Genomic DNA, 12,500 nt, shown 5'->3' on the forward strand with positions numbered 1-12,500 from the left:
TGTGTGTGTGTGTGTGTGTGTGTGTGTGTGTGTGTGTGTGACCTTACAGTAATATTTGGGGTAAGAACGAAAGAGGAGGGGAGGAAAAGTGAATAAGAGAAAGAGAGGAAGGAAAAAAGGAAGGAAGGAAGGAAGAAGAGAAAGAAAAAAAAATATACACAATTATCCACTTATTTATCTATCTATCTATTTATTCTTTTTTTTTATTATTATTTTCATTTATTCATTTTCTTATTTTGTTTGTCTTTGCTTTACACACGAAATAAAAATCAAACTTAATTATTCAACATATTATTAACCTGGATACAGTACACCAGGAATGAAAGAATAAAGGAGGGAAGGAAGGAAGGAAGGAAGGAAGGAAGGAAGGAAGGAAGGAAGGAAGGAAGGAAGGAAGGAAAAATGGATAGATAGATGGAAAGAAGGAATGAAGGAAGGAATAGGCGATGTAATGTAATTTTTTCAGTGAGGGGAGAGAGAGAGAGAGAGAGAGAGAGAGAGAGAGAGAGAGAGAGAGAGAGAGAGAGAGAGAGAGAGAGAGAGAGAGAGAGAGAGAGAGAGAGAGAGAGAGAGAGAGAGAGAGAGAGAGAGAGAGAGAAAGTGTGTGTGTGTGTGTGTGTGTGTGTGTGTGTGTGTGTGTGTGTGTGTGTGTGTGTGTGTGTGTGTGTGTGTGTGTAGCTTTTGTGTACAAGAAAGGAATGATAGTAGTAGTAGTAGTAGTAGTAGTAGTAGTAGTAGTAGTAGTAGTAGTAGTAGTAGTAGTAGTAGTAGTAGTAATAAATGTGAAAATGTACAAATGTTTCCCGTAGATCTTTTTCGTCCATCAGAAAATATTGAGAGTGAAAATAAATAAAATATATAATAATAATAATAATAATAATAATAATAATAATAATAATAATAAAAAAATAATATAAAAAAAATAATAATAAAAAAAAAATATTAATAAAATAATAATAATAATAATAAAAAATAATAATAATAATCTCACACATACATATTCAATAAAACTTTAAAATCTAATTACAAAACTCACCTTTAAGAAAAGACAGACAGACAGACAGACAGACAGACAGACAGACAGACCAACACAGACACAGACAGACAGACTTAGGTGAAAACATAGAAATAACATGTGTGTGTGTGTGTGTGTGTGTGTGTGTGTGTGTGTGTGTGTGTGTGTGTGTGTGTGTGTGTGTGTGAGTGACGTCTAACTTGATAGGGTCACTAACCTCACGAGAGAGAGAGAGAGAGAGAGAGAGAGAGAGAGAGAGAGAGAGAGAGAGAGAGAGAGAGAGAGAGAGAGAGGGTCCAGACAGGGCACTAACCTCTCTCCCTCTCTTCCCTTCTTCCTCCCCTTTATCTATCTTCCCCTCTCCCTCTCCCTCTCTCTCTCCCCATTCTCCCCTATTCGTACCGTAAGACACCATAAGAAAGATAAGATAACACACACACACACACACACACACACACACACACACACACACACACACACACACACACACACACATTTTTTCATTATTCATTTTTGTTTAGAGAGAGAGAGAGAGAGAGAGAGAGAGAGAGAGAGAGAGAGAGAGAGAGAGAGAGAGAGAGAGAGAGAGAGAGAGAGAAGGATGGTGATGGGAGGAGGAGGAGGAAGGAGGAGGAGGAGGAGGAGGAGGAGGAGGAGGAGGAGGAGGAGGAGGAGGAAGGTACGACTGAGTACGAATAAATATTACACACACACACACACACACACACACACACACACACACACACACACACACACACACACACACACACACACACGTGCGCGCACAGACACACACACACACACACACACACACACGCAATTTTGGATGGGAACTAGAAGAGGAAAAATAGAGAAGGGGAGAGAAAGAGGAGGAGAGGAAAAGGGAGAGAAAAAAGAAGAGATAGAAGAGAAGGAGAAGGAGAGGAGAGGAATGGAGGAAATCTGATAAGAAAAGAAGGAAAAAGAAGAGAAAAGAGGAATGAAAGGAAAAGAGGAAAATGAAACAAAGGAGAGAGAGAGAGAGAGAGAGAGAGAGAGAGAGAGAGAGAGAGAGAGAGAGAGAGAGAGAGAGAGAGAGACAAAGGAAAAATAGGAAAAACATGAGGGAGAGGAAAAGGAAACAAGATTAACTGAACAAAATACGAAGAGAGAGAGAGAGAGAGAGAGAGAGAGAGAGAGAGAGAGAGAGAGAGAGAGAGAGAGAGAGAGAGACTAATCCTCTACATCGAATGAAATAAAACAATAAAGGAAAAAAGAAAAAAGAAAAAAGTAAAAAAATACTGATTTTTTCAACTGACAAATTGAAAACACAGAGAGAGAGAGAGAGAGAGAGAGAGAGAGAGAGAGAGAGAGAGAGAGAGAGAGAGAGAGAGAGAGAAATTATTATAGACGGTGATATATAGAATAACAACTCCTCCTCCTCCTCCTCCTCTTCTTCTTCGTCTTCCTCCTCCACCTCCTCCTCCTCCTCCTCCTCCTCCTCCTCCTCCCACAACACTGCCTACACTTCAAATATCACCTCACCACCACCACCACCACCACCACCACCACCACCTCCTCCTCCTCCTCCTCCTCTCTGAGTGTACCGTGATTGTACCCTCACAAACACCTCCACCCATGTAACCTTGGAAACACACACACACACACACACACACACACACACACACACACACACACACACACACACACACACACACACACACACACAAAAGTAGGTCGTAAGGAATTAATTCACCTTGTAATGCAAGTAGAGAGAGAGAGAGAGAGAGAGAGAGAGAGAGAGAGAGAAAGGTGGAGTGTATGTCCTGTATCTTTCTACACCTCCATTTTCTCTCTCTCTCTCTCTAATATAACTCATGGGACTCACATGCACTCGACACACACACACACACACACACACACACACACACACACACACACACACACACACACACACACACTAAGAGAAGGAGATAAGATAAGAAAAAAAACTCAGTGATAACTTAAAAAATGGCAAAATAGTAGTAGTAGTAGTAGTAGTAGTAGTAGTAGTAGTAGTAGTAGTAGTAGTAGTAGTAGTAGTAGTAGTAGTAGTAGTAGTAGTAGTGGTGGTGGTGGTGGTGGTAACAATAATAGCTGGTTTTGTTTTGTGGTTGAGGAGAAAAACAAGAGGAGGAGGAGGAGGAGGAGGAGGAGGAGGAGGAGGAGGAGGAGGAGGAGGAGGAGGAGGAGAAGAAGAAGAAGAAGAAGAACAACAACAACAACAACAACAACAATAATAAAGAGATTAGAATGAAAATAAACTGAAAATAAGTTAGTGAAAAATGAGAAAATAAAGAAAGATAAAAGGAGGAGGAGGAGGAGGAGGAGGAGGAGGAGGAGGAGGAGGAGGAGGAGGAGGAGGAGGAAGACAGCGCCCTAAGGCAGGTAACATGCCATAGCCCCTTCTTCCTCCTCCTCGTCCTCCTCCTCCTCCTCCTCCTCCTCCTCCTCCTCCTCCTCCTCCTCCTCCTCCCAGTAAATAATGCACTTATCTCTCCTTCCCTCCTTTCCTCCCTTCTCTCCGCCCACTTTCTCTCGACCTTACCCTTTCTCTCTCTCTCTCTCTCTCTCTCTCTCTCTCTATCTATTTCGTAACAAAACTTGAGAGAGAGAGAGAGAGAGAGAGAGAGAGAGAGAGAGAGAGAGAGAGAGAGAGAGAGAGAGATTCACTGCTAACTTAGGGAGGGAAAGTGGAGGAATATGTGAGGGGAAACGAGGGGAGGAAAGGGGAGATGGAGAGATGGGAGATAAGGGAGGGGAAAAATGGAGGAGGGAGGAGGAAATGAAGGGTGATGATAATGAGAGAGAGAGAGAGAGAGAGAGAGAGAGAGAGAGAGAGAGAGAGAGAGAGAGAGAATGTAGATGGCTATAAGTAAAGATGAGGGAAGGAAGGAAGAGGGGAAGAAGGGAGGGGGTGAGGGGAAATGGGGTGGGGGTTATAGGACCCAGTCAGCATTGATCCAAGCTTGAGTAGGCCTACCAGAGAGAGAGAGAGAGAGAGAGAGAGAGAGAGAGAGAGAGAGAGAGAGAGAGAGAATTAAATACACAACAAAAAAAAAAAAAAAAAAGCGAATATGAAAACAACAACAACAAGAAGAGTGAAGAAGGAAGAAGAGAGGAAGAAGAGAAGAAGAAGAAGAGAAGAGGAAGAAGGAAGGAGCGGAAGTGAGAGAAGAAAAGGAGGAGGGAGAGAGGAAAAGGAAGAAGGGAGGAAGGAAGAGAGAGAGAGAGAGGAGAGAGAGAGAGAGAGAGAGAGAGAGAGAGAGAGAGAGAGAGAGAGAGAGAGAGAGAGAGAGAGAGAGAGAGAGAGAGAGAGAGAGAGAGAGAGAGAAGACCATCACCAGTACTGCTACTATTCCTCTTACAACAATCAATAGTGAATCACCACCACCATCACCACCACCACCATCACCACCACCACCACCACCATCACCACCACCACCATCACCACCACCACCACCACCATCACCACCACCACCACCACCACCACCACCACTATCACCATCACTATATTTGTCTCACTCCCCATTTCCGCCTCCTCTCTCTCTCTCTCTCTCTCTCTCTCTCTCTCTCTCTCTCTCTCTCTCTCTCTCTCACTTCCTCTCCTCATTTACTAAACTTCGTCTTCCTCCTCCTCCTCCTCCTCCTCCTCCTCTTCCTCTTCCTTCCCTCAACATTTCCTACTAAAGGTTCTCCTCCCACGCTTATCTTCCCTTCCTCCTCCTCCTCCTCCTCCTCCTCCTTCTTCTTCTTCTTCCTCTTCTTCTCTAAATGTCATTGGAAAAATTTTACTTAGGAGGAGGAGGAGGAGGAGGAGGAGGAGGAGGAGGAGGAGGAGGAGGAGGAGGAGGAGGAAGTGGTGGTGGTGGTGAGTTACTGTAGAATTAAAGTGGTGTTGGTGATGATGGTGGTGGTGGTGGTGGTGGTGGTGGTAGTAGTAGTAGTTGGTGGTGGTGGTGGTGGTGGTGGTGGTGATGTTGAAGAAGCACCACCACGCCTCCCCGCGCACCGCCACGCCTCCTCATCACCACTAGGCTTCACACAGTAGTACTTCCGCCACACCAACACCACCACCACCACCACCAGTACACCAAAAACCCGGATAATCGCATAGCCACCAATACACCCACACGCAACACCACACGGACAAACAGACACACACACCATAACACCACAACACCAAAAACACCAAATAACCCACAGAAAACGGGAAAAAACACAGGAAAACAAAAGAAAACGAGGAAAACATTGCGTCGTGTAGAGAGTCACGCACGCCCGGAATATGCAATTAACCGGACTGAACGAGGAAAAAGGAAAAAATAAATAATAAAGGACTTTCACGCCCTCCCACGCCCTCCCACGCCCACACACACGGTCCTAAAGGCGCGGGAATCCTTTAGGAACGCCCGAGGGATCAAAATGTGTTTCTCTGCAGTGTTGCCAAGTTACTGACGGTGAAATGTGGCAACCCAGCGCGTCTGGAGTCAATGCCCTGTGCTACGCTTCTGAGGAGGAGGAGGAGGAGGAGGAGGAGGAGGAGGAGGAGGAGGAGGAGGTGGTGGTGGTGGTGGAGAACGAGAGGATGATAAAGAAGATGAAGAAGAAGAACTACGAGGAGGAGGAGGAGGAGGAGGAGGAGGAGGAGGAGGAGGAGGATATGATAAGAATACAATAGAGAATAAGATGATAAAGAAGATGAAATAGACGAATAAGATGTAGAAGAAGAAGAAGAAGAAGAAGAAGAAGAAGAAGAAGAAGAAGAAGAAGAAGAAGAAGAAGAAGAAGCGGAAGAAGTGATAGAAATAATTGAATAAACAAGACAAATAAAAAGAAAATAAAGAAAGAAAATAAGAAAGACAAATTATGAAAGAAAAGAAAATGAATGAATATTTTAAAGAGAGCACTGAACACCTCTCTCTCTCTCTCTCTCTCTCTCTCTCTCTCTCTCTCATTGATTTACCTTCCCTGAATATTTGCGTATGTTCTCTCTCTCTCTCTCTCTCTCTCTCTCTCTCTCTCTCTCTCTCTCTTCTATAAATACACTTGTCACCCCCTCTCCCTTCCCTCTCCTCCTCTCTCTCTCTCTCTCCCTCATCACTTTCCCTTCCCAGTGGAATGTGGAGGAGGAAAGTAAGGGGAAAATTCCAAATAATTTCCCTTTTTTCCCCTCGTTGGACTGGATGAGTTTCCCCTCTTAATCTGAATCATAGAAAATGGAGCCAAGTTGACAGAAAACGAGAATAGTTGGTGAGAGAGAGAGAGAGAGAGAGAGAGAGAGAGAGAGAGAGAGAGAGAGAGAGAGAGAGAGAGAGAGAGAGACTAGACTAAATTATATAAAAAAAATAAATAAAATAATAATAATTGTAAAGTTACCCATAAAAAGAAGAAAACGTAAATGCCTTCAGAGAAAACGGCGATGCTTTAGGGATAACTGTAATTCTCTCTCTCTCTCTCTCTCTCTCTCTCTCTCTCTCTCTAATACAGCGATGATTTCAATTTAAGATCTAATTTCATGGTCATAGAGAGAGAGAGAGAGAGAGAGAGAGAGAGAGAGAGAGAGAGAGAGAGAGAGAGAGAGAGAGAGAGAGAGAGAGAGAGAGAGAGAGAGAGAGAGAGAGAGAGAGAGAGAGAGAGAGAGAGAGAGAGAGAGAGAGAGAGAGAGAGAGAGAGAGAGAGAGAGAGAGAGAGAGAGAGAGAGAGAGAGAGAGAGAGAGAGAGAGAGAGAGAGAGAGAGAGAGAGAGAGAGAGAGAGAGAGAGAGAGAGAGAGAGAGAGAGAGAGAGAGAGAGAGAGAGAGAGAGAGAGAGAGAGAGAGAGAGAGAGAGCACCAAACCTCATAAATATTCAACTCAACCACACCAGTAAATAACAATAAGTGAGGTGTGAAAGTCGGCAATCTTAAAGGATCATACACAATGGAACCGTATCCTTCACTAACCGGTTCTAATCCCTTTCATCACCCCGTCCCCCTCCACTTCCCCTTCCCCATTCATTTATTCCTCTCTCTCTCTCTCTCTCTCTCTCTCTCTTTCATTTATTTTTCTATTATTCCTCTATTTATCTCATATTATCACTCCTTCCTCATTTCTTCTTCTATTTCTCTCTTCTCCTCCTTCCTTCCTTCCTTCCTTCCCTTTATCACTCTCTCTCTTCCCACACTCTTTTCCTTCATTATCTTATTCTATTTATTCATTTTTTTCCAATCACGATTTTTCCTTTCCATATTTTACGCTCCTTTTGGCAAATATTTCCCTTTTTAAATATATAAAATAAATAAATGAAAAATAAAGGAAAAAATAGTTGAGTTACCTTTAAAATACACCGGTTTTCTATGACTCCCGTTCTCTACACCGTTTAAAGGGGGACTACGGTATTCTTAATTTTTTTCATTGTTTTTAGGTATAAATTTTATATTATTGTATTAATCTATAAATATCGTTGCCAGGGAGGGCGTAGAGGTGAGAATAGTGGATAGTGAGATAGGAATTAGTGCTCTGTGGTGTATTTTTGTGGGTGTGAGATTACCTTAGTGTTTTGTGAAGGTTTAAATAATAATTGATTTGATATATGAATGGAAAATAATAATAATAATAATAATAATAATAATAATAATAATAATAATAATAATAATAAATGGAAGGAAAGAATAAGGAAATAAATAAAGAAAGACAAAATAGAAAACAAAATGAAGGACGGAAAGACAAGGAGAAGAAGAAGAAGAAGAAGAAGAAGAAGAAGACGTTAAAAATTGAAGAGGAGGAGGAAAAGAAGAATAATGAGGAGGAGGAGGAGGAGGAGGAGGAGAAGAAGAAGAAAATAAAAAGAAGATGAAGACGAAAAAAATAGAAGAAAAGAAAAAGAAAGAGAAGAAGAAGAAGAAGAAAGAAGAAGAAGAAGAAGAAGAAGAAGAACAACAACAACATTAATACAACAGCTGATGATGATGATGGTGATGATGAGAGAATAGCGTGCACACAAGAGGGCGCCGACCTTTCAAGGAAGTCCACACACACACACACACACACACACACACACACACACACACACACACACACACACACACACACACGTAAAATAATGTGTGGTTTTTTTTACTTCAGTTATAGCTTAAAGGGAAAAGAAAATGGGAGTTACTGATTCCCGTTTTCTTTTTCATTTTCTTTTGGTTTACGATTTAAAATGAAAGAAAATGTGAGTTACTAATCAATTTCCATTTTCTTTGCCTTTTTTTTCGATTCTAGTTGAGTTATACCTTAAAGGGACAACAGAAAACGGGTATACAATCTAATAATCTCGTTTTCTTTCCATTTTCTTTTAGTTACTGCTCAAGGGTGAAAGAAAATGGGATGCTAACGATGAGTAGGCAACCCCGAACCACACTCGTAATTGGAAAGATGGCGGAAAGGAGGAAAAAAGAGAAGGAAAAGAAGGAAAAGAAGGAAAAATGGAGGAAAAAAAGAAAAAATGAAGGAAAAAAGGAAAAAAGAAGGAAAAAAGAAAAAAAAAGAAAGAAAAAGAGGAAAATAAAGCTGAGAGGAAAATTTACGTCTTTTTGCGGAGGAGGAGGAGGAGGAGGAGGAGGAGGAGGAGGAGGAGGAGGAGGAGGAGGAGGAGGAGGAGGAGGAGGAGGAGGAAAAAGAGGAGAGTGAAGATGACAAAGATGATAATGAGGTGTCAAAGTGAAGAGAGAGACCTGGAAGGAGGAGGAGGAGGAGGAGGAGGAGGAGGAGGAGGAGGAGGAGGAGGAGGACAAGAAGGTGTCGATGAGGATGACGATGAGAAGGAGGAAGGGAAGTTTGAGGTGCCGGAGGAGGAGGAGGAGGAGGAGGAGGAGGAGGAGGAGGAGGAGGAGGAGGAGGAGGAGGAGGAGGAGGAGGAGGAAGGGCGTGGGAAGGAGGAGGGAGCGTTGACCGAAGCAGTGGAGCATAAACCCTGGAGGTGCTGTGTGTGTGTGTGTGTGTGTGTGTGTGTGTGTGTGTGTGTGTGTGTGTGTGTGTGTACATCCACCCTTCCACCCACGCTAACACGCCCGCGCACCAGCAAAGCCCCCTCACCTCACACACACACACACACACACACACACACACACACACACACACACACACACACACACACACACACACACACACACACACAATACTACTACTACTACTAATAATAATAATAATAATAAATGGCTGAATCTATCAATACTACTACTACTACTACTACTACTACTACTACTACTACTACTACCACCACCATTACTACTACTACCACCACCACTACTAACACTACCACCACCGCTACTACTACTACTACTACTACTACTACTACCACCATTTCTACTACTACTAACACTACCACCACCACTACCACTACTACTACTACTACTACTACTACTACTATTACTACTCTATTCCAACGGTTGTTAATTTGCTTTTGATAAATACATGAATAAATAAATAAATAAATAAATAAATAAATGAACAAGATGAATAGGAAAAAAAGGAGGAGGAGGAGGAGGAGGAGGAGGAGGAGGAGGAGGAGGAGATTGATGAACAGGACGAGGAGTAGGAAGAGGAAGAGGTGAGAGTAGTAGCTTGAAGGGGGTAAGAGAACACACACACACACACACACACACACACACACACACACACACACACACACACACACACACACACACACACACACACACACCTGCTCCGCCCTGGGACACACCTGAACAGGACAGGTTACCTCATCCCCCTCTCTCTCTCTCTCTCTCTCTCTCTCTCTCTCTCTCTCTCTCTCTGGTTCAGGAAATGCCAAACTGTCTTCAATACTTTGCAAATAAGGGTGATATTAGCGTCTCTCTCTCTCTCTCTCTCTCTCTCTCTCTCTCTCTCTCTCTCTCTCTCTCACTGAATAAAAATGAATAAAAAGAATTTCAAAAATCTTGCATGAATTGAAGTAATTTTGAAAAGTCTCTGATCAAGTTTTTTTACTGAAGAAAAAGAAAAGAAAAAGAAGAAAAAGAAAGAAAAAGAAAGGAAAGAAAATTAGAGGAAAAAGAAAAATTGAGGAAAATAATGAAGAGAAACAAAAAAGGAAGGAAATGAAAATAAAAAGGAAAAGAAATAGAAAGAGAAAAAAAAGGAAAAGAAAGAGAAAGAAAAATAAGAAGAAGAAAAGAAGAAAAATAAAAAAGAAAAAATGAAAATGAGAAATAAAAGTAAAAAGAAATAGAAAGAAAAAAAGGAAAAGAAAAAGAAGGAAAACAGGAAAAGGAAAAGTGTCAAAACCTGAAAAGAAATTTGATTCGACTGAGACAAAAAAAAAAAAAAAGAAGAAGAAAGGAAGAAGAGGAAAATGATGATAATGATGAAAAGAAGAAAAGATGAATAAAAAAGAAAACTGATGATGAAAATGGTGAAAAGAATGAAAGGATAAGAAAAATGAAGAAAAGAAGGAATAGAAGAAAATGATGATGATGATGATAGTGAAATAGAAGAATAAGAGGAAAATGATGATGATGATGGTTATAATGATGATGATGATAGTGAAAATGATGATGATAGTAATGATGATGATGATGATGATAGTGAAAATGATGATGATGATGATAGTGAAAATGATGATAGTAATAATGATGATGACAATGATAGTGAAAATGATGATGACAATGATAGTGAAAATGATGATGATGGTAATAATGATGATGATGATGATAGTGAAAATTATGATGATAGTAATAATGATGATGACAATGATAGTGAAAATGATGATGATAGTAATAACGATGATGATGATGATGATAGTAATAATGATGATGATAGTAATAATGATGATGATGATAGTGAAAATGATGATGATAGTAATGATGATGATGATGACAATGATAGTGAAAATGATGATGATAGTAATGATGATGACAATGATGATAGTGAAAATGATGATGATAGTAATAATGATGATGATGATAGTGAAAATGATGATGATAGTAATAATGATGATGATGATAGTGAAAATGATGATGGTAATGATGATGATGATGATAGTGAAAATGATGATGATAGTAATAATGATGATGATGATAGTGAAAATGATGATGATAGTGAAAATGATGATGATGGTAATAATGATGATGATGATGATAGTGAAAATGATGATGATGGTAATAATGATGATGATGATAGTGAAAATGATGATGAAAATGATGATAGTGAGATGAAAAATAAGAATAACAGGAAAAGATGATGATGATGATAGTGAAAGGAAAAATAGAAGAATAAAAGGAAATAATAATGATGATAATGAAAGGAAAAAGAAAAAAATAAATGAAAATAGTTGTCAATCTAAATAAAGAAAAGAAAAGAAAAGAAAATGGATGGAAAAGAAAAAGATAAAATGAAAAGAAAGAAAAGAAGAAAAGAAAAGAGAATAAAGAAATGAAAAGAAAAGAAAAAAATGAAAGAAAAGAAAGGAAAATGAAAATTCACCTTAGAAATTAAAAAGAAAAGGAAAAATATGAAAAAACAGAAAAGTAGAAATTATACATGAAAATTTTAACCAGATAAGAAAAAAAAAAAAACTAAATTCAACTTAAAAAGAAAAAAAAAGAAAAATTATATAAAATGTGAATATACGTATCTCTCTCTCTCTCTCTCTCTCTCTCTCTCTCTCTCTCTCTCTCTCTCTCTCTCTCTCTCTCTCTCTAGTTTTATGATTGAAATAGAGAGAAAAGGTAGTGAATCTCTCTCTCTCTCTCTCTCTCTCTCTCTCTCTCTCTCTCTCTCTCTCTCTCTCTAGTTTTATGATTGAAATACAGAGAAAAGTTAGTGAATCTCTCTCTCTCTCTCTCTCTCTAGTTTTATGATTGAAATAGAGGAAAAGTTAGTGAATCTCTCTCTCTCTCTCTCTCTCTCTCTCTCTCTCTCTCTCTCTCTCTCTCTAGTTTTATGATTGCAATAGAGAGAAAAAGTTAGTGAATCTCTCTCTCTCTCTCTCTCTCTCTCTCTCTCTCTCTCTCTCTCTCTCTCTCTCAATGAAAGGGAAGGACAGAGAAGCATTTTCCATTTTTCTTAATTTTCTTTACATTTCCCCATTTTTTTCCCTTTTCTTACATTTTATTTATGCCAAAGAGGAAAAAAATAAAATAAATAAAATGAAAAATGAAAAAAAAAAAAACTTCATAGACAAAATAATAAGAAAATAAATCAATTAAAAAAAGAGCCCACTTGATAGCCAGTCCCCTTACAGATGAGAGGAGCGAAAGGAAGAGGAACAGAAGAGGAGAGAAGTGCGTGTTTACCTGGGCCAGCTTTCACCACACCTACGAAAAGACAAGTTAATATATCAACAAACAATACAAAACAACACATATTAATCAAATACACAGAAGAGATAAGAGAGAAGAGATAAGAGAATTAAAAGGATTAGTTATATTTTGTAATTTCACCATTTTTTTTTTCCTCCTTCGTCATTCTTCTGTTGTTATTGTTATC

The 12,500-nt window shown here is 39.8% G+C and overlaps 1 protein-coding gene across 2 annotated transcripts in view; it reads right to left on the minus strand.

Annotated features, from left to right (window-relative positions):
- Nucleotides 1–12,500, minus strand: part of LOC123507601 (lysine-specific demethylase 6A-like) — a 95,883-nt gene that overhangs the window by 32,816 nt on the left and 50,567 nt on the right. The window contains exon 4 of one of the 2 annotated variants that reach the window (XM_045260603.1): nt 12,308–12,328. The exons of the other annotated variant lie outside the window; for it this stretch is intronic. Within the exon in view, the coding sequence (XP_045116538.1) occupies nt 12,308–12,328 (21 nt within the window). The remainder of the gene's footprint in view (nt 1–12,307; nt 12,329–12,500) is intronic. 2 annotated transcript variants of the gene reach the window in all.

This window comes from Portunus trituberculatus, chromosome 3 (assembly GCF_017591435.1).
Source record: "Portunus trituberculatus isolate SZX2019 chromosome 3, ASM1759143v1, whole genome shotgun sequence".
Lineage (NCBI taxonomy): Eukaryota > Metazoa > Arthropoda > Malacostraca > Decapoda > Portunidae > Portunus > Portunus trituberculatus.